The 27,222-nt window shown below is 45.7% G+C and overlaps 2 protein-coding genes across 6 annotated transcripts in view; one reads left to right on the forward strand and one right to left on the reverse strand.

The window, feature by feature from the left end:
* Nucleotides 1-4,148: 4,148 nt before the first annotated feature.
* On the reverse strand, nucleotides 4,149-10,506 carry cyldl (cylindromatosis (turban tumor syndrome), like). Of its 5 annotated transcripts, none has more exons than XM_037469939.2 (14): nucleotides 10,199-10,506; nucleotides 9,506-9,951; nucleotides 9,099-9,368; nucleotides 8,573-8,779; nucleotides 8,310-8,475; nucleotides 7,904-8,045; nucleotides 7,670-7,780; nucleotides 7,490-7,581; nucleotides 7,343-7,406; nucleotides 7,095-7,227; nucleotides 6,659-6,767; nucleotides 6,447-6,565; nucleotides 5,814-6,027; nucleotides 4,149-5,734 (listed from the first exon to the last, which is right to left on the reverse strand). In XM_037469939.2, the coding sequence occupies exons 2-14, from the start codon at nucleotides 9,935-9,937 to the stop codon at nucleotides 5,550-5,552; spliced, it is 2,244 nt and encodes a 747-aa protein (XP_037325836.2). In that variant the 5' UTR covers nucleotides 9,938-9,951; nucleotides 10,199-10,506; the 3' UTR covers nucleotides 4,149-5,549. The 5 variants fall into 5 exon arrangements, with proteins under 5 accessions (XP_037325836.2, XP_037325837.2, XP_037325835.2 ...); XM_037469940.2 differs by having other exon boundaries at nucleotides 6,659-6,743; nucleotides 8,295-8,475; XM_037469938.2 differs by having other exon boundaries at nucleotides 8,295-8,475.
* Nucleotides 10,507-12,181: 1,675 nt separating this feature from the next.
* zc3h3 (zinc finger CCCH-type containing 3) overlaps nucleotides 12,182-27,222 on the forward strand; it is a 40,866-nt gene continuing 25,825 nt past the window's right edge. Inside the window, exons 1-3 of the mRNA XM_037469935.2 lie at nucleotides 12,182-12,265; nucleotides 12,885-14,334; nucleotides 14,510-14,661. Of these exons, the coding sequence (XP_037325832.2) occupies nucleotides 12,220-12,265; nucleotides 12,885-14,334; nucleotides 14,510-14,661 (1,648 nt within the window). The 5' untranslated portion in view covers nucleotides 12,182-12,219. The remainder of the gene's footprint in view (nucleotides 12,266-12,884; nucleotides 14,335-14,509; nucleotides 14,662-27,222) is intronic.

Raw genomic sequence — 27,222 nt, forward strand, 5'->3', positions numbered from 1 at the left:
TCCATAATCTGAGCTAATGGAAACATGCAGATGTTGAACAGAAGGGGCCTCAGTATTGAACCCTGGGGAACACCACATGTCATTTTCCTCAGCTCTGCAGTGTCATTCAGCTCTGCTGTGTAATTAGCAACAGACTCTTCTTTCAAGTGGGATTCAAACCAGTTAAGTGCTGTGTAAGAGATTCCCAGAGAGGGTTTGGTAGCAAATAAGGCGCGTGTATAGTTATTGTTTCTTGTTGACGAGAAGGCCTAAAGTTTTGCACTGGTAAAGTTAACACGAAAGTTGTCTTCACTCTGCCCTGCGTTGTAGATTTGAAGAGATGTTTGCAGCAGATGTGGTTCCGCTGTAAAGACATGAATGGAGCTTTAGGGAAATGAATGCATGTTTCTCAAAGTGCCAACATTAAGGTTGCAAATGAGTGACTGCCAAATGTGCAATTCATAAAGTAGGAGATTAAGAGAAGACCTGCAGCCTGTGGTTTCTCACAAAAAGTCTCATGGACCCACTGTGTTTATACTCATCTGTTTATTGTGATGGATCAACTGCTCTCCCTTAGGAAGCTTCTCTCTGAGCATGGAAACAGGCAGGCAAGATTTATTATCAATCATTTACAGGCTTTGTGCAGCCAACTTCTTCTTTTTAGAATTTTTTCAATCATGTACTTCCCGATTCACGTGTCATTTTCACTCCCGTGACATGTCTCAGCTGTCTGGTGTTCATAGATGCAGAATAAAGGAGAACAAGGAAACATAAACCTATTCTCTGGGAGAATTATTTTTGAAGCTGCAAATGAGATGGAGTTAACCTTTACCGTGCTAAATTATGCACATTTGATATTGGCCAGGTGCCCCCTTTGTGAATACTTCCAATAGAGTGTTGTGCTCGTCATGATGGGCATAGATCACAGTCCGCCCGGTTAGTGATGACATACGAATCTCAAATGATACCCAAAGCACCACATCAAGTCACTTCAGGCTTGAGAGACATAAGCTACACAAAGCAATGTAGAGACAAGTCTATTAGCCCCGCTTGTGTGGTTTAATGACATTTATGAGCATTAATGCTGACAATTGAAAGATTGTAGGGATATATTGAAGTTGTAATTCTCAAATGGGAGAGAGGATAAAAGCAATAAAAGCCTTTCTCTCATGGGAGAAGAGGAACTCTTTTACGTATCCGAGTTGACTAAAGTGGGCTACAAGTAGAATGCAGATATCCGGGAAAGAGCCGGGAGAAGATAAATAAATACCCATCAAGAATTCATTTCTAAATGTGAGAAGAAACAAAACTAATTCTGAATTAAAGCAAGACTCATTTCCAAATGAATGAGATTAGGTTTTTAAGGAGAACATTGCCTAATTAGTAGAGTGCATACTTCCGCCACATGTATATCCTTCTTCCCTCCCAAAGAAAGAAGGTTGAACCTCATTCGATAGAGTGCTGCGGCTATGAGTCCTGAAACCAAACCCAGGAATGTTTTGCCCTTTCCCTTCCCTTGTTTCAAAGTCAATGGATTTTCTGAATAAATGCCTGAAATAAAGAATGTAAGGAATGTGTTTTAGGGTTTTGTTGTCTAAGTCAATATGTCACAAAATACCCCTCTTGGGAATATTTTTAAAGTGGTAATGACGTCTACTGTACTGTAGTTACTTTGTTTTCTAACAATATTTCGTAGTTTTGGCCATTGTGTTAATGATCCCTGAAATGATAAAAAGTGGTGTTCATTTGGGAAGATTATCGGCATAAAAAAACATAAATATGTGTTTCCCACAAAGTTTATTTTCTACAATAATCTTGAATTGATTTGAAAAATCAAATATGGCTTTTTGTCGAGGGATTGTTGCGATGCCAATTCCAGGGTTAGCTTTGTCCCACAAGGCTCCTTTACAGTCAGAATGGCGATGAACATAAAAAAAAAGTGATTTATTTATCTCATATCGTGCCTTATATTACTGGATAATTATCATAACAGTTACAGAATGAACCTGCAGATGCACCGCTTCAAAATGATACCAAACCTTTCTATGGATGTTGATGTTTTAGCTACAACAAAGTCACATAAATGGTAACCACAAGATCAATCGGTCATAATTGAGCACAACAAATATTATTCGGATGGCTTACACCTCACAGAGATGAACGACAGTGACTCAAAGCCCCTTGTCTCCAGAAGAAGGAGCAAATAGGATGACGTCCAATAAACTGAACAGCTCAAAGCCTCTCTGCATCGACAGCAGCAGAAAGACGTCACAGAGACGTCAAGTCCATCAAGACTGATAGTATTTACTCCCCTTCCTACTGGAAGCTTCCTGACTGTGCGCAGTGAGGATCAATGTGTTCAGATCTGAAATGGATAACAAGAACAATGTATTACAGAGCAGTATTTCTAATTTATAGGGAGCAGCAGAGGGGTGAATGTATTATTAGTATTATACGAGTGCACCTCTCCAATGTGCACTGGGGGACGCTTGTCTGCTCTCCTTTTGCATGACAGTCTTTAAATGATTTATCTTTATATGTACACGGATGGGTTTTTTGGGGGGGGGGCTTTCTTGTGTTTTTTTAACTGTTATAATATTTATTTTTAAATCTAGTCATTTGTTTTATTGTGTCAGAGACGGCAGACTCTTTCTCTTGAGGGGTCCCGTTAACCCACACGTGTTAAAAGTACACTGCAGCTTTTGTTATGCAGGCACCACCTTCTCCCAACAAACCACGAGTCGGACTATGTCGCTCGGCCGAGGACAAATCTCTTGGTACTTTTTTTTTTGTTGCATAATGATGAGTACGCTTGGAAATGCTGAGCCGGTCGGGTTACAGGGATGTTGCAGGGCCGTATATTAAGACAAGGCTGCCCTGCTTCGTGTGGCCAGGCGTGCCCTCGGGTGTACAAAATAACCCACCTCATCACGGAGCAACCGCACAGCACAGCACTCCTAACAAGCGTAGAGGTCATCCACAGAGCTGACCACAGCGAGGGGGGGGCAGGGGAGTGTGGGGGGTGGGGGGGGGGGATCAAAAGTATCCGGAACGAAGACAAATATCCACTGCGGCATCTTTTGAAAAAAAGATGAGGCAAACAAGAGTGAGGGGCCCGGGGAGGCGTACACTTTACAATGCAAAAGCCTGGCTGAGTATTCACGTCGCGTGAAGCCGGGGTGCGGGGAGCGCGGGGGCCGACCTCGCAGGAGGCTGCTGTGACACCAAAGCACACCCTTTGAAAGCTGACACGCCGGCGTTTTTGTGGTACCTTAAGCATAACCGACGTTTCGCACCCCAGCAAGGTTGTGAATCTGACTGAAAGCCTTTGAAGTGTGCGAAACACTTAAATCCCATCTTGTTTTATGTTCCACCGCTTTGCTTTCAAAAGGGAACACTGAAGCCAGCGGTGACGTGTGTCTCGGAGGATAGAGTTCAGACACTGCTCAGACTGAACAGAGGAAGTGCAATTACACGCAAAGATAGATGAATTTTGCATGCAAATTTGTCTTGGGCGAAGTCTGTACTCCATGGGTGGAAATAAAATAAAAACAATCCGTCTTTTTTATGTTAATTCATATTTAAGTAATAAATAATTAAACAAAGAGCTTTGGATATGACACCTGGCTAGAAAAGTAACTCAAGAGCTTAAGCTTCATCTGAAAGTAGTCTCCCCCGGTTTGGAGTTGGCAGTTTCTGTAACGGCTGCATTCGATTCTTCTTGCCTGTTGGTGTGGAACTATTCTGAGAGCATTAGGGTGTGGAGGGATCCCTCACAAATACTGGGGATTAGCCTCATGAACCGTAGTCCCTCACAAGGGGAAACGATGGGCTTCAAGAACAAGGAGTTCCATTTTATACTTGATGAGAAGCGCAAACGTAGCGATGATGTATGCAGATGTTGTTCTACAGAATTGTCCAAAATGGGTATAAATGATCAGGAGAATAGGCAAACATTTTGACCTCATTTGTAAACTAAGCTAACAAACTAGTCACCCACCTTGCTACCAGCATCGCAAGGTAGCCATCGCAAACGTCCGGTTATTTTGTGCTCTCATTGGTCAATTGCATAGCTACTCACATATCACCTGCTGCCCACCTCCTTCAAACCAACATGCCCATTTCCTGTCCAGTAAACCATAGTTATTAATCTTGCATTGACGCACACCAACTTTTTCAATATTTATATTGTGCAATTATGCATCAGTAATGTGTACATGATTGGTTGGATATCAAAAACAAAGGAAAACATTTTTTTATTCAACTGATTCAACAATCAGAAGGCTCGTGTAAGGGTACATGGTCTGATCATCTGAATAGCCAGAAATGTCTAATTTTCCTTCCTAAAATTGACGTGATAATGATGCTGTGTACTGATGTAACAACATCAGACTTTCATATTTAATCAAAATAAAAATATGATTTTCAAAAGGGAGATTTTCTCCGTATTTTTCAACCTGGTCCCTGTAATCATGTTTTGTTCTGGAATATTGTGTTTTATCAACATTGTTTAACATTTATGAACATGGTTCATAAATTAACTGAAAATCATGAAAAATAACACAACATACTCGGACAACACCGGCACACCTCCCTCCATTTTTAAGTTCCCCTCCAGACACTAAATATGTATAGAAAATAAAAATGCTCTGCTACAAATCCTATATTGTGCTCACACGATTCTTCCCCAAATACAAAAGATCGGCCCAGAAACGTACGAAAAATGTTTTTCTCTGAGAAATTCTGGATCTGGAACCAGCAACCAGTGGTGCTCAAACAAGGTTGAGACATGTGCATCAAGACGGCAGTGAACCATAGAAGCGATTCTCCTATGAATGTTTGACCCCAGCAAATGTATTTCTTTACATGATAGATGTGACCAAATATTGGATTTTATATTAACTAAATATGAAAAGAAAAAAAAGAACTATGGACTTCATACAAGAAATCAGTATCATGTTGAAAGCTGTAAGGAATCTGACCAAGTGTTTCTCAACTTAATAAAGGAACCGGTCAAGCCCTTATTAGAAAAATCACATCTTTGTGTGCAATAACAGTTTAAAAAATGCCACTGGTAAATCATTATTATGCTTTCTTCTTCTGGTGTTTTCATTTGCAACACTCAATTCATCTCGGTATAAAAATTGTAAATATAAGCTTTAAAAGATGAAGTTCAAACACCATGAGGAAGCAGTGAACTACAAAATAATAATAAAGTACTATCTTTATCTTTTCTCCCACATGTCAGTGATTGTCAATTTTTTCTTCCTTCATACAGTAGAACAGACAGGAAAACAATATTGTTTTAAATTAGCCGGAAAATGACATCCCTGCCCCACAGCAGAAAATAAAAATATATATATATAATGTTAGGTTTATCCAAATAAAAATAAAAACAGCGCACACACACAATTTGAATGTTCATGTGTGTACTTCCACACATTCATAAGAACAACATACCTTTGCACAAAGGTTGATGAAGAGCAAAGGCAACTGATATTCTTCTCCAATTTATTTTAATTTTAATTTTTTTAAGTTATGCAGTAAGCAAGCTGTGGGGTGGTGTCCCCTCAGCGATAGAGACACATGTTGGGGCTCTGATACAGGTACATGTAGGCGTCACAAAAGAGACGTTTGGCCACACCTTTCATGTCCCGAGGCACCTGATTGGCCAGCTCCGTGGGAGACATTTCCAGGTACGTGCCAACCTCGGGGCAGGCGTGAACCTCCGGGATGTTGAATCCGTCTTTCTCTCCTGAAGACAACGCACAGATGAGCCACTGAACGCATGCATAAATAGCGCATGTGATGAGACAAATGCACAAATGACTTGCCCTGTCTGTCTGCCATGCTGTCGAAGAAGATCCAGTCTTGGCTGTTGGGTCCGTGCTTGATGAAGGACACGTAGTGGCTCGTCTCGATGCAGAGCACAGCGAACAGCTCCAGCTTGTCCCTGATGAGAGTGTGAGTTACGCCGTGACTCAAATAGCCCTTGGGGATGTCCAGAGCGACTGGTTGATGGGACCGGCGTTGAGGATGAGCGTGCACCTGTATAAGAAGAAACAATAAGAAAGTGGTCAGGTCGCCATCTAATGGTTATTTTTGTAATACTATTGAAAACTAAAAAAAAAAAAGGATTTTGACTTAATGGATTATTCGAACGGATTGTCGGAATGGTTCTTTGCCACAGGCGAGTTTCAGCATCACATACCACACCATGCAATCTATCAATAGAGGGCTTGCACGTCACCGTGTGCAAATTCTTCACTATTCCCACTCGCCTCTCAGTAGCAGACATGAAACAGTCAGCATCTGCTCTGTAAAAACTAACTGTAAGAAGCCCTTTCTGCTGGGTGGGAAACACTTTCTGCACAAACAGAGCCATAGAAACATCCCCTAAGAAATCAGCTTAAATTAAGCTGGTGAAGCGGTATAACATGGTAGATGGACAATGGTACAAACCACACCTGTGACCAACACTTCTGGCAGAAGATTTTGAATCCCGTCTGACTGAATATGGGATCTTTGAAACAGTCGGTGCACTCTGCCTGTGCCAAGTCTCCACACAGCATGCACTGCTGAGGACCTGAAGGACACAACAACCCTCATTTGTTTTTAGACCATGTAAGTCCCAGTGTGTTGCAGATGTGAGTGTGTGAGTGTGTGTCTTTAACAGTACCTTCAGAGAGAAGGTTAGTGACGTCCAGCTCCAGAGATGGAATGATCCTGTCAAACATCTTGAATTTCTTTCCAAAGCGAGGCATCTGGAGGATGAAGCAGGGAGGCACCTGCAATTGTAAGACAGTGAAATAAAAGGATCACACACTCGGTTGATAGAAAACACCAAAATGAGCTAATTCCAGGAGATGAGAAGATCTGCTGAGAAAACTGTCCGACAGAGACATCTACTGGGGAATCAAAGGATAGCGTCAGATGAATACATCTCTGTCACAAGGATCAGCAACAATGGAGCTCACACAGCGGCATAAATACTAGCTGTTAGATCTAGAAAGATGTTGTCATCAAAGAAAATGGGTTTTTAATTGTTTTTCTTCATTATTACTTGTTATACAAAAGCATCTGAAAAATGGAATAGAGTGATGGAGCAATCTCACCTCGGCCAGTTTCAGTCCTGCATTGTGGAAGGAATGCTCAAGCAGCTGCTGGACTGTGGGCAGCACCAGGCTGTGGTTCTGGTCTAAGAAGATCTGGTAGCAGTAACTTTCCTGCACTTTACCGCCCAAGGAGCTAAACGAGAGAGGGTGATAGAAGCGTTAGGCGTGAATGCAGAGTCCTCCACAAGATGTACTGTATTCAAGCCACGTGTTGGGGACGTAGTATTTGAGCTGTGGTGGAACTGTACAGTTTGAGTAGAGGATCCAGTGCGAGAATATGGTGCATGATGACAGTAAGAAACTCCTCTGGATCTGAGAGACAAAAGCCACCATCAACTAGTCATTTCAAACCAAAGAAACAATCAGCGGTTTCCAAGCTCCCAATTGAAACGGACCCTTCTCATCTGTGGTGAAAGATTTACTGTAGCCGTGGTTCTGTAGCTGCTGCCGGAGCTTCATGATGTGCCGACCTTCCACAAAGCCCTTTCTGCAAAGGACACACACACACACAGTATGTATGCATGATTGAAGTACCACAAAAGGCAATTTAATGAGAAATAAATAACAGCACATACGTGCGGAGGGGATTAACGATGTCGTTGAGCAGTGTGCTCTGAATGGGGGAATCTTGCGGTTCTGTGGGTTTAAACAGCATTGCGTCTAACACGGAGGAGCAGGAAAACAAGCTGAAAGCAGGGACAGAAAAGAAAGAGTTACGAAAGTACCGGAGTATGTTCTCAAACATCCTATAAATGGGATTAAATTAGCTGAATGCACACTATTTGCCGTCACATGTTCATCCTGCTGACCTGAAAAGGGCAGCATCCATGTAGCAGGAGTTGTAGTGGCCTTGGATCCCCTTCATTCTTCCAATCAGGATGTGGTTGACCTGCTCAGTGCTGATAGGAGGAACGGTCCCCAGCATCCCTGTGCTGTGCTCTGAGTCTCCCCCTACAGTCACAGGCATAGAAATCCACACGCACGTGGAGACATTAAACCATGAAAACTAAACAGTATTGCCTCTTGTGGGGTTATTAGAGAAACGGTTAAAATACAATAAGGGTGTCCAAAAAGTATGTGAGAAGAAAGATTTGTGTCCAATAAGTGGTCACTGACGGACCTCAAAATGTCCTCTGTAAGCATAAAACTAGTACAACGGTGAACAAGGAGTTTCTCATGAGTGAGCAGAAATAAGTTCACCTGTGTTGTCCTGACCTGAAGCGTCCGTTTCGAGCATCTTCTCGCTGCAATGTGCCGATGTACTCTGAAATCGCGAGTCAGGGCGGCAAGACCTAAGCTTCACGAACAGTGCTTTCCTCGGGGCACAATGAAAGAGACGCTCGCTTTTGAAGGTGCCATCACTCACTCCATCGGGTTCGTCCTGGACAAGGATTCAGACAAAATATGAAGTACCTCTGTGATTAAATAAAAGGGACAAAACAATGGAGAGCAACAATGTGCCACGGGTTTAGGTTCACCAGCTCGAGGCCAGCCATGGTTTCCACACAACCAAGCGGAGTGCCGATCCAGCGGATAATTCCATAAGAGGTGCCCTTAGCCAAGGACACCTCCACCACAGAGCTCAGGCTCAGATCCGCGGTGTCTTTTTCCACTGGAGGGGTCTCAGTGCCCTTGCTCTCTGGTGCTACGGTGTGTAGTGGAACATCGACTTCGTCATTTGTGTCCTGAAAACACCAACAAGACCAATTATCCATGTGCTACTTGGTACTGAAGGAAGTGGGTAATCTAACAAATCTGAGGTTTTGGTTATATAAGAGGACTTGAGGATAGGAAATGCAACAGGAGGCTGATAGATGGCTAAAAGGAAACAGTTTGATGAGGTGCAAGATTTACCACTGGTATGTGTTAAATACAAGGATGACTTCATAATGGCTGCATAGTTTACAAGAACAAAAACTCCCTCTTTACTAGTTGTTACTCTTTCTTTTTAAAAGCTTTGGATCGAATTCTTGCCACCTGACAATAAAGAGATGGATTACTTACTGTGGAGATCCGAACACAAGGTTCTGCGTCCTCTTCCTTCACATGCAACACCATTCCATGCTGCCACTTATCATGGAAGAAGTAAGTGACTCTGTCTCCTGGAGCTACCGCTCCTGTTTGGGAGTGCTTCGGGCTGGAAGGGGACAAGGAGCTGGGTACCACAGGCCGGACTCGGGTGAATGGGGCAAAAATGCCACAATCTTTTGCACAGGGGAAAAGGGTTTTATTCTGGCAGATCCCATCAGTATCCCCCTTGCCCCGGTCTTCTCCCTAGGGGGGGGGGGGGGGGGGGGGTGGAAGCATACATTTAAACACCTCTTTATAACCATTTAAGACTATAGTGTTGGGGTCGAGGAAAGGTTTTCGGAGGTGTATGAAAGTAAACAAGAACACATTTAAAGTCCCACCTGCAGCTCAATGCCAAAGAACCAGCCTGGTGGAGGAGCGGCATACGGGAGGGTTGGGGTTCTTCCGATGAAGCGAACGATGCCTCTCAGCCACTCTTTTCCTTGGAGGACCGTCACGGCGGTGCCCACCGCGAGTCCTCGAGCCGCCTGAAGGGATTCTCTCTCTCTGAACCACTTCAGCCTCTCCGGGTCGTCCGGCAGGGCCTGCAGCAGCTCGGCTTCCTCTGCACTCAGCTCCTCCAGGCTGCCCGCCTCTATTTCACGGTCCCACACATCGCTTGAGCCCCAGAGGTAGACGGACAACTTCGTGGGAGCGGATTTTTTTGTCAGTGATCTGTGCCTCGCTTCACTTATGTGGCATATGCGGCCAGGAGAGACGTGTCGGTGGTATTCGGGCGTTCTTGTTACGATGAAGTACAGTTGTGACGTCATGTTTCTGAGGGGTACTGTACAGAAACACACAATCACACACACACAATATGTACACGGGTACTACTACAATAGCAATACGAGTATTAACTTGTGTATTTGTAGAAAACATTTGTGCTAGCCCACTAACGTGCAACAGGATTTAACCAACGGTTGTCGTTAACTGACGTGAACACCTGACGTTACGTGTAACGTGACAACTTTTTTTTCAAGCATTGCTTTTTTTATTTATCCCCTCCAACGGTTTGACAAAGACAAGCTTACCCGAAAGAGTGCAGCACCTTTTACATTTGTTTTACGTGTTGTCTCGGAGCTTCTCTATGTGGGTCCTAACCAGTCGCCTTTAGTTTCACTTCCCGTTTCATTTCATTTCACTGCGGCGTCATCGGCCGCCACACTTGTCTCGATAAAGATGGCAGTTTGCTGAAGTGGTTGTTGTTGTTGTCGTTGTTGTAAACCAGCGAAACAACGTCTTCGCAATACTTGGAAGTACTTCAGCGAGAGACTTCATCAATGTCAAGAACACATTTTGCGAGTGACGTTGCTGTTTTGAAACATGTTGACAGGCAGCGGCAACGTCGCTTGATGGCGCGCGGAGTTTTTCAGCCCTCAGTACGGACTGACAGACCACCAGAAGGAAGGCCCGTCCACGCGATGTCATGTTCCCATTCGGTTTAATGAGGTGTGATGTTTGTGAAAGCGACTCCTTCCTTTTGCGAACTGCAAGCTTTATTGTCTAGTGGATTATAGCTGAGAGTAGTTGCATTGTTTACAAACTATATTTTTGTCAACTTGACCAAGCATACTGTAATTATGTTGTTTTGAAAAAGCGACATCCTTGAATCTGGTTCAATTAAAGGCAGCAGCCAAACCAGAGTCTCAGCAGACCTGCACCTTTCTGGGAGTTTGCGTCAGATATGTGGAGCAGAAAATGGAATGCTGCTTGTCCATGTTTGGTTCTAACTTTGGGAACAGAAAGAAGACCAGTTGCAGACGACCTGAGGTGTTGGGATGGTTCATGAGTTTAGCAGCAGGTCAGATAGGTATTTTGGACCCCAAGCCATTCAGTGCTTTATAAACCAAGAGCAGGACTTTGAAGTCAACTCTTTGATGGCCAGTAAACCAGTGTAAAGACCTCAGAAAAGGAGTGATGCAATCTGGAACAGGTCAGGGTGCGTTCTTTTCCATGTAGACTATAAAACCCCATGAGACATGATATTTGTGGTATTGAGAATTCTCATTGACTTACTACAACTGCACTTTGAAATGTAAACAAAAGTTTTACTTTTCCCATCAGTACTTCATGAGGTATTGGCATGTTTTAGAGATATCTTTCTCTAATCGGATTTCTGCATGACCCTAACAGAGTGGAGGAGTATTTACTTTTTTTGCCATTGTCATCTGAAAAAGTCGACCAAATGACTTTGGAGAAACCACAGAGTGAAACGAGTCCTGTTTTCACTGGAACTACTTTCTGTCAAAGAGGACATGAAAGTAAGTGCTCAGTTGGCCTTGAAATACATGACACAGAGACGTGCGGCATCGTAAGAACCCTGTTCTGTTATTAACCCACCCCTCAGGAAACATTGGTTAAATACAGAAGGAACGTATTCCAACTAATACTACATCCTCCTTCTGACTTCAAGACACTGTCTAAGAAGATGCATGACTAAACAATTAAACACATTAAGAATACAGTGATTATTTTTCTTTCAATTTTTATCTCAACACAATAACCTAAACAGGCATTTAACTCAAACTGTTTTGTGTCAATCTCATAACCTCGAAATACCTATGAAATAGGTCTATTGAAATATTGTTCAATGTTGACAGTGGACATCTTCACTTTCAACATTCCATCTTTCATGTTTTTCATCATCATACAATCATAAACCCTTTTAGGTTTTTGCTACTTAGACAAACATGATCAACAATAGCTTTAACAATGCTTTTGTTTTTTCATAATTTATTGTCACTTTTATTGATATCTTACACATGATTATTTACAATCAACATTGTCTAATTTGCTGGAACTACCATCAATTGTCGCTGATGTCCAATACATGATGTGCCCCCCGTGACCCTCTGATAGGCGGTATACAAGATTAATGAATGACTAGTATACGACATTTTTCAGTCAATCAAATGCTCACCTGCAAGGCAAGACTGAGGAGTCAAAGTGCCCGGCTACGTCCGACGTCTGCTGTAATTGGATGAGCGAAACACATCATCGGTAAAGGCCTTTTTTAGTCGCAGTTCGATGACGAAACGTTTCGGTTGTAAACATGGAGGAAAGGGAAGCGCTGAAGAGACAAATTGAACTTCTACAAAGTAAATGTCCCTGTACACTCCCTTATGTATTGTTTGGTAGTAGGCAGCTAAGCTAACGGTTTTTTGAATTGCTTGTCTTTTGAATTGAATACCTGTCGCGTCGCTCTGAAGTTACTTAAACGAATAAAAAAAAGAATCAACCGTTAGCTTTGCCTCCAGCTTGACGTCGCACACGAGGCGTTGGTGCATTTATCTAACGTCACCCTCGCCAGACTGAATTTAAAGAACAAAATAGGTCTAAAATATTTTTTTATTAAATTGTGCGGTATCTAGCTAACGCTATATGCTGTACGTTGATTATACAGCGTTGGTGGATGCCAAATCACAACGACCAGGTGTTGCTCCACGACAATCCGCCAAAAGCAGCTTGAGTCCAATCTTTACATAAAAAATACAAGAGCCAGGAACTGTGGACTAAAGCGAAGCATTCTTTAGAAAGATGTTCAGGGAACTGACATTTTTGTGGTTTTTCCTTTAAATCTTTCATCTGAAAACAACATTTCGCCAAACGAAAGTGGCACAGAGGTTTTGTTGGCTGGCTATTTTATATTGTTCATATTTCCTTATTTTTGTTTATAACTCTTGGTGCAACTTAACAATCCTATTTTCAAATTCCCAGATCTCATCAATAACCATAAGAGTGTCCATGGCGACGCCCCGTTTGCAAGGGATGAGCAGCGGCATCCGGGAGCGCCGAGGCCAGTCAGGGGCAGAGGTCACAGCACATCTGTCGTCCATCCTCACAGCTCCAGGGGAGGGCTGCGTGCTCCTCACGGCCGTGGAAGTTGGAGGAAAACCTACTCGCTGAGCAACAAGAAGCCCCACCAATCTATTGGACATCTCTCAGCTTCTGCTTCCTCAGCTGTACACCAGTCCAGTTCCCACAGTGTATCCCACAGCCAAGGAGAGGAGACGCAACGAATCGCAGCTGCCTTCTTATCGTCGGGGAGCCCTCAAGGGCAGCATGCTAACAGTAACACAGCGGGAGGGGAAACTGAGAAAGGAAACACAGATACTCATGGAAAACTAGAATGCGCTGTGTCTCTGCATAAGGAAGGAAAAGTAGAGGCAAGCTCCACAGGCACGCGTGAGCAACATGAAACGACCGACGGACGTACTCAAGATCTGCAGGGGAGGAGTGTCCTGCCCGAAAAGAAAGTCCGTAGTTCTTTAGAAGTGTCGTCCTCAGTCACGGCCAACACCTCCACTGGTTTGCAGGGCATCCCTCAAGCACATATCAAACCTACGACGACATGTAAAACCGTCACTGAGACTAAACCAACTATCACTAAGACGACTGTGGCGGCTCTTAATTCTAACACCGTACCGACTCTCACTGCTCCGTCTAATTCATCCAAACATTCAATCGACCCTGCATCCTGCACCAGCCAGAGCAATGTCGCTTTTTTGAAGAAATCTAAGTTCACGTGGGTGAAGAGCCAGAACGTAAGAGGAGTGGGGCCCAAACAACCCGGCCATGTTTCCTCGCACACAGGAAAAGCTGTGACTGTTGCCCTAACGTCAGTCCCTAAAGCTGGAGTCGCCAGTGGAAGCTCCCCCTTTTTATCAGCGAAGAGAACGCCTGGAAAGAAGGTCATTCGAAAGCCCGGCCCGCTCAATTCAACCCCCAAGACCTCCAAGTACAGATGGGTGTCCATCGCTGCTGGAGCCCAGGCTAGAGTACCTCGAAAGTCAATATCGCCCAAAGCTCTGGCTCTTTCCCAAAGGGCTCTGGAGAAGGGGGAGGTTACTAAGAAACTCAGAGCAGAAGATAAGACGAAAAAGGGAGTCGGGGGTTCAGCCACCAACTCCCCGCCGATAAGCCGCTACCGCTGGAAGGCCGGCGGACAGAGCACCTCTGGGGCAGCGATGGTAGGGGCGACAGGGGCCCGGCGCCGGTCTGCCTTCCACTGGACATCAGAAAAGAGCAGTAAAGGAGCGAAAGGAGGGCATGCTGTCTCCCCATCCGTAACCCAACGTCCCCAGAGGACCCACCTTGTGCCATCCTCCTCCCCGTCTGGGTTCAAGCTGCGAAGCAGGATGAAAATCATTAGGAAGTCTGCTCCCGGGTAAGTAGTGGAAACCTGGATCCGATCTGCCCTTTTGTTGTAACTTTTTTCCCGATGGTGGCAACAAATTTTGTGGGAATGCATTGATTACATTTCTTTTTCTCTATGTAGATATCTACACAGCAGCGTCTTGTGTATTACTCATTGTGCTGTTCTCCTTTGCCGTTGACCACAGGGTGGGTGGGTCAGAGCCGAAGTGCTCCCCGCGGGGCCGGTTGCACAGCTCGACCAGGAGTCCCGTGGTAGTGAGGAGGAGCCCCTGCAGGGAGCTCGTGTCTTTTGGTCGACACAAGTTGAGGCGGCTCTCCCCCATCTCATCGAGGACAAGTAAGAAGCAAGCACTACAGACCATAGCGAACTTGTGTTCTGATCGATTTCATGAAGCGCATTTATACTATCTAACAAGTGCTCTGAATGAGCTGTGACCCAAACGCTCATTCGGGGAAAATACCATTGCACAGTTTGTGGGGAACTCGTCTAACCTAGTGGCCGTCCGGCTGTGTTGTCTGCGGCCTTAGAGTAGAAATGATGTGATTGTGTAGCTGATATGGATCAATCTATTTTAAGTACCCCTTCTGCTCGCCCTCACTGAGCAGCCATACAGCTGAACTTTCAAGGACCGTTAGAATTCTCACCCACCACGTAGTTCATATTAATTACACCTTACGGCCACCTGGTGGTGCTATGACAGCTAGTTTTAACTTTCGATCATGCATTAAGTTGCAACTAAATTCCAGATTTGTGTGTGTGTGTGTGTGTGTGTGTAAAATATGGATAATGTTAATAATAGTACATCTGCCGAACAAGCAGGTTTTCTCTCTCTGTACTTGAACAGATTCATCGAAGTGCTTTGTCTGTTTGAAAGCCACTATTAACACCGTGGCCTTGATTCACACATCTGCTGCAGTTGCCACAACAAATACGGCACACATCACAACCAAACAATCGGAGGCCCTCTGTTTCTGTAGGGTCCCTGCCAAAGACCTTATGTTTTTGCATTAGGTTCTTACAACCTAAGGTCAGCACAGACTCACCGATTGACCATGGCCTCCTAACACTTGGCTCAGAGGGCACAGTCTTTTTCCCACAGTGGGAATGTGCATTCGAGCTGTCAACCTCCACGAATCGGCCACCGTCAAAACATTATTACAGATATTTCCCCCCGTTATTAGACTTAAATCTTGTATCGTTCCAGTTAGAACGCTCATATGGGATTGGGATCAAGTGCTCTGAAAGCTGCTGTTACAGCCAGCTCCAGTAGAGGGCAGAAGCTCACATCCATGGACTCCTTTTAGAGGCTTAGTAGGAGGGGGAGGTAATTAATTGCCCAATTCAGCCCTGATGGCGAACAAGTGCCGATAGCGGGTAATTTGCAGAGGAAGAGGCCGGCAGCGCCGCTGCTATCAAGCCCCGGCACTGCGCTCCCTCCGGTAGATAAAAAGGAGCTAATGCAATAATTATCCTTTTGCAAATTGGATTGTTTTAACGAACTGTAGAATATAGGCGCGACCTGATGGAAAGCAATCATTGTTTTTCCTTTTTTATACAGCCCTCTCCCCCTTGCCCCTCCAAACCCCCCTGGCCATTCTGCATGTACCCTACACGCCTCATGCCCATCTTGTTGTAATCTCCCATACGCAATGAAGTCAGAAGACATTAGGGAAGCCATCACTATCAACATTAGGCTTTATTCGTCCCAGTGGCTCTGCGTCCATCGGTCGCCTCTCTTTTTCCGGTTGTTTAACTTTTTGCGTCCTCTCCCACACCACCCCCCCACCCCTCCTTGAGCACTCCTCCCCATACCTTTTAACATTGGGGGAGCCCTGAAGGCCCTGAACGCGAGCATCTCTAATTAAAAACGGTGACTCTGAGTCCGAGACACGCGGAAAGGTGGAGCAGGGGGGAGTGCAGAGGAAGATGGAGTGAGGAAAGCTGCCCGTAGCCGTCTGCGCCGCAGATAAGAGCCGCTAATAAAGAGCAAATTGAATTACTAATGACGGGGAAGCACAGTCCCTATAGATGAGCTTGTTAAAAAAGCTGAGCCTTATGACCACTCACACATGCATGCTAATACGCTCACAAACAGTGTTTCTTAATTTCCCCGCGGCTGGGCGGCTTCAGCTGCCCTCTCCCCGTCAGGGGGATGGGGCTTTTCTGAGGGACTCTGTTATCTGTGGTTTAATTTAAAGACGGCGTAAACCCAAGTAAGCAGTTCGTGCTGTAATGAATCTAGATGTGTGTGTGTGCCCAGAGACAGCCATGTAGCCCAGATAATCTAATAAAGCAGATAAATGTCAGGAGCGGACCGAACGCAGGGGGGAAGAGTGCTGAGCCGAGCTCATGGGAGCCCCATGTGACGGGCTTCTGGAGCGCTTCAGGTCTCTATCTCGCTCCGGTTCCTTTCCTCCCTCGCTAAGTTTTTTTTAGTTTTTTTTACCGCCTTCCTTTTTCTCAGAGGCTTTCGTCACCGTTCTGCTAATATGCCATGTGACTTTTTAAGCCAAGCACTGCGCATCACTTTGCAGACTGCAGGCATCTGTATAATCTTGTTCTAGGTCTGAACTGAAATGTCACATGCAAGTTCATCTTGCATAAAAAAAAAAACACATCTGACAATATTATACTGGATGAAGAATTGTTGCTCTTTTGTTGGCTAAATTGTTTAACCAACTAACTATTTGAATTTAGCAGGGATTATTAGCTGTTAAATGCAGTTCTCCCCTTTATTCAAAACACACTTGAATATGAAACCGACCCAACATTTAATTGGAAATGAAACTTTTAAACACTATTAACTAGGAGCATGACAGTTTACTTCAACAAATGACACAAAACACAAAACCCTTATAGAAGAACCCGTAGTTGTGCTGAGGTGGTGTGAGCATTCCTATGGTCTTTGTCAAGTCATTATACAATCAAAAGGAAATTCATTCATTTCGTTCATTTTAAATTTGTCCAAATCAGTGGTTAATAGTGATGCTTTTTATTAAATCATTTTGACATTGTGAAGCAATATGACAAAAAGTTTGGTTCTTTAACGCTTCTCCCTGGAACCCGCAGCGACACACCGTCACTCGTTCAGGGCACTGCATTAGTTTTCTCTCGTTAGTTCCTCTCGTTAGTGTTTTAGAAAGTGGATTTGTCCAGCGTTTTACTGCTCAGAGTGTCCCCTGTTTGTGTAAGCCATAAAACCAGCACACACACACGCAGATATTGTGTTGTAGCAGGAGTGGCTCTCTTACAGTGGCAGCTTACCAAAGCCCATGCCCCCCACCCCCCCTCACCCCACCACCCACCGCCACCGACCCCCAAACCGAATACCATGGAGCCCATTACCACCGCAGACTAATCCTCCCTGCTCCTTCAGGGATCCTGTTACCGCGCCTACAGCGATCCCATTTATTTCCCCCATAAATCACATGTGCTGCTCTGCATCGGGGTCCCGCTCCCCTTTGACCTTTTCCACGTGATCCGCGGGTTCTCTGGAGCGCACACAGCCCGTGCTTTCCGGTGGCATCACGCTGTCATATAACCGATAAACCATGGTTACACCTCCTAGCATTGGTGCACTTAAAAAGGCGTTTACAATCCCTTTGCTACGTGCACTACTGACTTATATGGAGGTCAGATCCACCCATGACAGTTTAGACTTTCGAGTAGACGAAAATTGCAACGCTTGGCGTAACGTTTTAAATACGATGCCTATTGCAGTTGGTATTAAGGCCAAATGGAAGCCCAGGCTGTCCTTTTTCCACTTGAACTCACACCGACACACGCCTGGTTATTTTTGTTTGTTTCTTCAGCATCACTCTCTGGTTCACACATGCTCCAGTTTCTCCCACTTTTCCTTCGCACCGCGCTCCGCTCACAAACGCGTAGAAGCAGCTTCTAGAGGACCTGTGGGCACATCGGAACCTCTCTGTACCTAATGTAATGTATACCTAATATGTGTATCTTTCTCAGAACCTTTTATTGGACAAATGGTTTTAATAGTTTATGTGTGTGTGTGTGTGTGTGTGTGTGTGACATGTAGAATTCTCCCATCAGCTGCTTTTCTGCATACCCTTCTGTGAATGCCATTCTCCAGTATTATCAGTTGGATGGCACACACACACACACACACACTGGCATTCTGCTCATTCCTCTGCACTTTCTCAGGCTCTCTGTGTCAAACAGGTGGACCCCTGTCCCCTCTCTCCGTCTGTGTCTCCGTCTCGTTCTCCTGCTCTTTTGTTTTGTATCTGTCACCATCTGTCTCGCACACACGCGTGCTCTGCAGGACACCTGCACCCACACACATTCATCGGAGTCCCGCACCCAGAATTACTCCATTAGCCAAACGATTAAATGCGATATCATCGCAGTCTGAAGAAGTGGCGTGCATGCGCCCGAGTCCGTGGCTGCTATAAGCGGTGTGGGCTATTCGGTTGCCTGAATGATTCAGTTTCTCATGTTGGAACGGTGTCTTGTGCAGGAACGAGCTCAGTATAGCTCTCCGGCACGGTGCGCCGTGGCATTTGGCATTTTGATTAACCTCGGTGGACCCGGGGAGGCCAGTGATCAGAGCCCCGTACCCACAGTGTGTCGGCATGAGTAACGCTTCCCCCTGTCTGTGTCGTAAGACCCCTCCTGCTTTGGCGCACTCTCCTCAAACTGTCAACTGGCCATAATTAAAGACGGGACGCGTTGGAGATCACGCTGGGGCCATCGTGGGACACACGAATGACCGTGAACGCACCACGCCGGGGTCAAATGACGAGATTGCGCGTTTAGATAAAAGTCCCAAATACCTCCCAGAAGGTTTTGATTTCTGAAACGCTACTTCTGGTTATAGATGTTGCCCCGCCCCCTTTCCACCCCCCTCCACCCTCCATGCTGTTTTGCTGGACATCCAAAGTTAGCTCTGATTACTATTGCGGTGAGGGGGTTGTGTTTTTATACTGTGCATCTATAAGGGAGGGAGAGGGGGGGGGGGGATTAGCAGCATGTGTTGAAATGTGTTATCGATACTATCGAGTCCATAACCCTCAGCTGGAGGTGACTGTGACCCAGTTAAGGAGGTAAATGTTTTCTTGGTATCCAGAGCAGTGGCCCGTGTGCCAGGCTGTCTGAATAAATCAGGAACCTAACGGGACCCGGGCAGAGCCTGAGTCATTGTTAGAGCACACGCTCCGTCGGGTTGGTGGCTGGGGGGGGGGGCGGTCACATAAGGGGTTTCCCGCTTTTTGGCTATAGGGATCTAAATTCTGCCGATTATCAAAGGGAAGATCAAATTTTCATAATGCTGCCGCCGTGTGTTAGTGGGTGTGGGGGGTGGGGGGGGGTGGGGTGTAAGTGAGAGGCCATCAGGAGAAGACCCATAAATCTTCCCGTTTTGTCAGCTGGAAAGCAGGCCAGTATAGCTGCCCACCCCCTCACCCCGCTGCGCCCCCGACCCTATAACGGTAGCCCTATCCCTTTACCAGCCCCCCTCCCCCTTCCCCGTTCCCCCCAGCTCTCCCCCATACGTCTGCTCATACTGACGTGTTACCATCATAACCACTGGGTGATTTCTGATTATGTGGGAAGACGAGCAAAGAGTCCGAGAAGCACTTGGCATGTTGATTATGCAACACACACACACACACACATGTTTTTTGTTTATTTGCGTACTAGAATCCCTGTAAGGGTTTGACTTGAGGACGTCTCCACTTTGGTTCCACCGTGCTAGAGTCAGGCCATGGATTCGTCTTATCATCTGTCAGAACCTTCTCTTTGGTTGGTGTCTCCAGCTGTTTAAAGGGACGCCTGTAGACTCGTGGCATTTCAAGCACTGAGGAAGAGCCCCGTTACCACTTACAGCCTCCCTCTGAGCGATGGGTTTTGTTTTTAACACAGCGTTTGTCGCTGGTTTAGAGTTCCATAATATTACTGTCGATCAAGCCTGAGCAAACCCCACCCACACAGCCCCATTAAAGCTGATCCTGCCGGTTGCTTTTCTCCATGCTTTAATTTGTGATTATTTTGCAATAGATATTTCATTTGATAGAGAAAAAATTTACATGGTTATGGTGTTTTTTTGTTTGTTTATTTGTTGTTTTAATAACGTAGACGTCCCACCCCATCCCAAAGGTGCTCTATTGGATTGAGATCTGGTGACTGCAGTACAGTTAACTGAGTTTGAGCTTTGTCACATGGTGCATTATCCTGCTCAGAAAGTGCTACACTGTGGTCATAGCGGGATGGACATGGTCAGCAACACTCAGGAAGGCTGCAGCATTTAAATGATGAAACTCGGTTGGTACTAAAGGGCCAAGAAAATATCCCCCTCACCATTACACCACCACTGAACCTTTGACACAAGGCTCGATGGATCCTTGCTTTGATGTTGGTCACGCCAAATCTTTTATTGTCCAATGCAGTTGAGCCTGTACGAATTGTTGTACACTATTAGCTGTACATTTCAAAGTTTAGACGATGTGTAGCATTGATATCACGGGGAAGTGAATGTTAAAGCATCACTCGGCTCTTCTTTCTCCTGAGAAACTGCCTCCAGTGGGATTGTCTCACTTTGTTGACCACATTTTAGGGGGAGTGCTTGAAAGTGGTCGGGATGTCCAGGCGTTAGATGCGTGTATGTATTCATGATGTTGTGAGGGCTGCAGATGTCACTCACTCACGTGCACAGTGCACAAGCTATTCTCAGTACTTTCCACACTTCCTCGTTCTGGTCTTCTATCTGCAGTCACATTGGTCTGATTGCTTACCCGCACCATCACTCTACTACTTTACTTCCTCCCTGTCCACTGGGATTAAAAGTATTCACCTAATTAATGTCTTGGCTGCAAGTCTCAGTACACTGGTGGAGCCAAGTGGGGGCCAAGACCCATATTCCTGTAATGCTAGTGAATTTAGTATGGTCATGTGAACTGATCAACCCTTCTAGCTCACTACTCAGGTTTTATGGCCTTAAACTCTCATCTTTAAAAAAAATTCTATTTTCATACGTATGTCCCATCTTCAATGTTGTGCCCACCTGCTCCACCGGGCTCTCCATCCACACTGGATGCGAGGGGCCCCAGGCTGACGAGAACCCTTTTTCCTGCCATTTCAACTTTCCATTAGAGTCATACCAGCCTGGACACCAGGCACCCCCCCCCCCCCCCCCCCCGACCTCCCCCACCGCTTAGAGTCTATTCTGGACCACTAGCACCCCACCGGTTCCTACTACTCCTTTTCCTTCCATCCAAGTACCTCCTTTCCTTTCTCTCCTTTGCATCTTTGTAGCCCCACCCCCCCCCCCCCCCCCCAACCCGCTGGTATTTCACTGCGTGCCTCCAGCCATGATCGGCATGCAAACCTCTGAGCTCAATTACCCCACTTTCCCTTATGTCCCTGACCTTCCTACTCGTAGCCAGGGTAAGCTCCTTAAGCCCGCCCCGACCTCCCTACAGGTGTCGCCCCCAGATTTAACCATTAGGAGAAATGTTGTCGTTGTCCGGAGCAAATGGGGAAGCAGATTCTTCAGCGGAGACATGATGGACAGCTGTTAAGTAAATGATATATTGGTCCTGTCTGTTTCACTCGTGTACTCAAGTACTCGGATGTTTTCATGTTTGTAACAATTGCCCCTTTTAAAGGCCTCTTTTCCCAAACTGCTGGCCTCCCGCACATTCGAGCAATCAGTGTGTTACACACATTCCTAGCACAACCAAATAAATGAATGCATCTGGAAATCACTCCAGGCCTTAAAGACCTCCAATGGTGTCCAGTCTATCAAAATGATAAGCTACTGAATCCGGGTCTTCACCTACCAAGCCCTCCGCCAACTGCCGCGATGGCCAAAACTACCGGGAAGATGATCCACGTTGCAAGTGGAATTCCTCCGTTACATTGATCCCAGTTCTCCCTTTTCCTCAATCGCACCCAACTCCCCTTCCACCCAGTCTCCCACCCCCCGCGCCGCCTCCACAGGGCCCCGGTTGTGTCTTGGTATTTAATAATGGATGATTGTTTGTGTTTGTCTGTCAGCACGCTCTTGTTAAAGGGCTTTAAGATAACTGCTAATTCCATGAGGGGTCTATTGATTACCCTCGCTGGGTGTGGATTGTTTTATAGCCCGAGAAGGGGGAGCTCTGCATCCCCCCCCCCGTCCATCACCCTCACCAGGCCCCTTCAGTACAGCTCCTTCATCAACTCTCTCCCTCTGGTTGAATTATTAATGCTTAACCTATTTAATTAGTGAAATTTGCTCTGAACGGATGCAGAGTAATTGAGTCCTGGACTCAGTGTGCGGTTGGGGGGGGGAAAGTGTGTTCGCGGCCCGTGTGATTCACAGTGGCAGTGTGACTTCGACGTGACTGTCAGTGAGTTGACATTAGCGCCGTTGGCATCCGCCGAGGTGTGACGGTTTCGGTATGGCGACTCTGGCGCTGGAGGCTTCGGTGCCTTCCAGCAGCGGTCATGCCAGCAGTGTTTGCTTGGAGGGCAAAGGTGTGCATGTATGCGTGTGCGTGTGATATTATTAACTGTTACCAAAGGCTAAAATAATGATGGGGGATTAGTGTTGTGATCGAGGCTCAACACTTTGACCCTGCATTCTGGACCATCGGACTGGCACTGAATGTTCCAGCAGCCACACCGCTCTGTTGTCACCGAAGGCACCGGGAATCTTGTTTTCCCCAGGCACCAAAATGCTGTCAATTGCTGGAAATGAAGGCGTTGACTTGCATTTGTTTTCATGCCGTTAGGATTAATTCATCTGCAAACAATTTACATTCATATAAATCACTGAAAAGCTCTTTTGCTTCAGTGGAAAAGAGCAATGTTAAATTGCTTTTATTACTTTTAAGTTGTTGCCGATTCATTTCCAAATGATTACCTTAATCAACTAATAGTTTTAGCATGAATGAATTTCAGTAAACAGGATAATTCAGTGTTTCCCCTAGGTTTACAACTTCAGGGGGGTGTCGGGCAAATGGTCCGTCCGAGGGGGGGTGGGATAGTATAGTGGGTGCCGCTGACCGGGGAGGGGGGGGTCACTCTCCTGCTCTCTGCCCCACTGCGGCCAGCGCCACACACACTAGTTTGCGACATAATAACGTCAGTGTGGAACTGCCGTGCCGTTTCATCATTTCATTTAATTGAACATTTTTTCAGGGGGGGTGGGGGGGGCGCCTCCGTGTTATAATGGTAGGGGAAACACTGGTGTTATTAGTTATTATTTGAAAGCCTGGCTGGTAGATAGGTCTTAGTGGTCGGCCGGATGCTCCGAGCACCGAGGAGGCGGCGGGCCTGGATTCCATCACGTCCTCTCTGGTCGGCACAGACTTGGGAGGAAAGCCCAGGGTCGGAGTTGGGGGCGAGTGAGCACTATTTATACTCACTTGGGTCAGGGTGTACAGCCAGATTGTAGACTTACAAACACACACATTTAAAACCTGCACCTGTAAATGTACGCTTACACACGAATCGGCACCAGTGCGTTCCACTGCTGCATTTACTGCTGGCTCAGCAACCTGAGCAACTGGTGACCCCTGACCCCTCTCCATGTATTTATTATAAATATATACATATATGTACATCATTCCAAATATTGTCTTTTATGTTTCCGTTTACCATGTGTCTGCACCAGTGTTAATTTTGGCAGCTATTTTTGATTTACTCTTAAGTCTTTTTGACAAAAATACATGTTAGTTTTAGTCACATTTAGTCATTTTAATCCTTAGTTTTAGTCTAGTTTTCGTCGACGAAAACTAATTACATTTTAGTCTTCTCAGGCCCAGGGACCCCCTGTGTTGTGTCTACAACTGTATAATAGTCTAGCTCACAGTACTTGGGTTGTCCATTAGATTTCCCTCCTAGGATGGGTCTGCAGCAGGGGGGGGGCAAACTTTTTTGACTCGCGGACCACAATGGGTTCTAAAATTGAGGTGCCAAGAACAAATGAAGTGTTTGTGTGAGCTAATATAAATGACATATGAAAAATCATTAAACAGCCCAAGTATTTATTTTCAAGGTTATTTAACAAATGTGCAAGCGTGTAAAGCTCCGCCCAGGATGCTTTTGATACATACCAACGTCATGGTCCTTTATTGTTTTCACTGTGAAATTGCTTGTCCCAACAAAAGAGGCCTTAACCTCCTACAATAGGTGCAATACATTATTTTCTGGACTGGATCATGAACCAGCCATTTTCAATGGACCCTCACTTTTTATTGAACAGTATTAGCGGAGATAAACCAAGGAAGCGCACACCTGCGCTTGCCGACGCGTTAAAAAGTCGTCTTGGTCCGTATCGGTGCACAAGAACCACCGGTGACCCCACAGTGACCGAGTGGTCTGGGTCCGTGGATGATGTCATCATGACACTTTAATAACCCCCCGTACGGTGCCCGTGTCTGTTCGGTGATGCGAATTAATGCGAATTAAAAAAAAAAAAAAGTAGTACTGGTCTGCATACTTGCACCCTTAAAAAGGACCAGGGGTTGGGGGGTTGCTAGCGGTCTCGACCGGGGGGGTGCTAGCGGTTTTCTTTGCAGCGCCAGTCTCATCTTTTTCGTTGTAATTGCCGCGCTTGACTTCAAGGTGTAACCTTTATTATTGTTCGGTCTGAAACGGCGCGCCCAGTGACGGGTGGTGCAGCAATATTGTTGTCCGGGTGGACATCGGGAGACATTCGGGAGAAAGGTCGATCCGGGAGATTTTCGGGAGGGGCTTTGAAATTCAGGAGTCTCCCGGAAAAATCGGGAGGGTTGGCATGTCTGCTGGTCTGCACCGTCTGTTGCCTTACACGTTGATCTGTCTTTGACAGTGAGGTAAAGTAGCTTATTAATTAAACACCACTATGAGATTGTTTCAGACGACATCAAAATTCCAGATATAGGAATCAGAATCAGGACTGAAAAACAGATCAGTGCATCCTTACTTTTAGCTACTAAGCTGGTTCCTCAATTAAATATCCGGTAGAAGTCACTGCTTAGCCAACAACTCTTAAGCTTGGTTATTAAAATGATTTTAAAACTACTCCATGTTTAGAGAAACATATGACAATTGAATGTTAAATATTATATAAAAGTTTATACATTTTACAGTAAAACAGAAAAGATGTTGACTGCTCATACAGGGTTTGTCCTTGGTTCACAGCTTTGGGTGAGGCTGTGGCCGGTTGGGTGGGGGGGGCACTCTCTCTGTCTGCTGGTGGGAGTGTGCGCTCACCTGTGTGTGTGTGTGTGTGTGCCCACCAGGCCGTGCACAGAGAGCAGTGGAGTACTGTAAGCCTTCTCCTATAGCGTGGTAAGGGAAAGCACAGCATACCTGATGAATTTCATAAGGTCCTCTCTGGACCTCTCTATCCGTGGGGGTGTTTCTCCAGGTGAAGTGGTCTGTTCATTGAAGTGGGGATGTTGAGTCGCAGCGTATTAAAGCTGCACGTGGGCAGGTGGACCTTAAATAGCCGTGTGATGAACGCAACCGCACTACATTCGTCTCACACGGGATACCTGCGTCTTCATCAGTGTCCAAGATGTGTTAGTGTTAAAGTACACATGCCCTTTAATGAATGAATGAATGCATGCAAACGCACACTGTAAAATTCGGACTCTTAACCCCTAAAAGTATCTCTTTCCTGGGGGAAGAGGGAGGGGCACTCTGCAGTGTGCCCATGGAGGAGAGTGGAGGATGACTGCGAGAGAGAGTGTTGTATTGATCTGGGGCAGTTCATTTTCTGCTGTCCCTGGTGAGTTGCTCTGTGGGGAAATGGCTAGTTTGTCTCCTGTCATTGTGGCTTCAGAGTTAAAGAGGAGCACAAAAAAAGAGAAAGCCACTTGTCTAACCGGGGGGGGGGGGAACAAGAGCATCCAGCGCGGAAAGACCTCATAAGTCACACTGTCGCACGCTGGCATCAAATAGTCCTCATTCGGGGGCCGAGAACGCAGTGTCCACGCACAGGATCGACACACCTGGACACGTGTAAGGGCATGATTATGTGTTGCCATGCACAAGCCTTTCTGTTAAAGCTAATATTGTGTGGGCGCTCCTGGAGAAAGCGATATTGATCATTTGCCGTTTACTGTCCCCTGCTCCCTTGTGAATTGCTTTGTGGGAAATGGTTAATTTGTCTCCTGTCCGATGTGTGTGTGTGTGTGTGTGTGTGCGTGTGCGCCCCATGTTTATACGCCTGTGGTGTCCGTGGTTAATTTGTGTCCTGTCTTCCCGGGGGCGTAGCTGTTAAATACTTCACTCTGTCTCTATGGTGACACACAGACTGATATCATTGACCGTTTTGTTTCACTAACAGTAATCCCGGACCGATTGCCAAATAGCCGCCATTAATAATATAAATTCTTGTGTAAACAGAAGAAGAAAAAAACAGCTGTTTTACCTGGTAAAAGTGAGGAAGCCAACAACTTAATGTGTTAATGCATTGATCGCCATTTCCTCCACGAAATTAGAGATGAAAAGGAATATGAATGAAAAAGGGTTATTTTGCTACTCACGAGTCTCCCCTTTGCGGAACACGCATGCTGTTCATGTGGCCACACCGCCCAGCCCTAATAAGATCATTTTGCAGCAAAGTGTGCTGAATCACCTTGACGGGTATCCTGTAACTAACTCCCTCAATTGATTTTTAAATATATTTATAATATATTTAAAACATTCATCCTCTTTGCTAACATACAGGCTACTGACATGACACCGGTGTCTTCTTTAATGAAACAACATACTGTTAAGTAAGTTATTGGCAGAATACAATACAGACCTGATTTGGTTTCGAGAGCGGTTGTTGTCTCCACTTTCTTTCTCTTCAGTAATCCTTGAAATGATCATCAGAAAGCCCGGCCCAAAGCTGACATGTGAAGTGCAGCCCTGCCGTGACTTGGTGTAGCGACGGACTTGACTGCAGTTAGT

This window comes from Pungitius pungitius, chromosome 7, assembly GCF_949316345.1.
Source record: "Pungitius pungitius chromosome 7, fPunPun2.1, whole genome shotgun sequence".
Classification (NCBI taxonomy): domain Eukaryota; kingdom Metazoa; phylum Chordata; class Actinopteri; order Perciformes; family Gasterosteidae; genus Pungitius; species Pungitius pungitius.

Bases quoted from the DNA above. Each gene is read 5' to 3' on its own strand.
- cyldl (XM_037469938.2), bottom strand. From the start codon at position 9,937: ATGACGTCACAACTGTACTTCATCGTAACAAGAACGCCCGAATACCAC. The intron at 8,780-9,098 runs GTAAGTAATCCA...TGGTGTTTTCAG, and splicing joins CTTGTGTTCGGATCTCCACA to GACACAAATGACGAAGTCGA. The intron at 8,476-8,572 runs GTGAACCTAAAC...ATCCTTGTCCAG, and splicing joins CCATGGCTGGCCTCGAGCTG to GACGAACCCGATGGAGTGAG.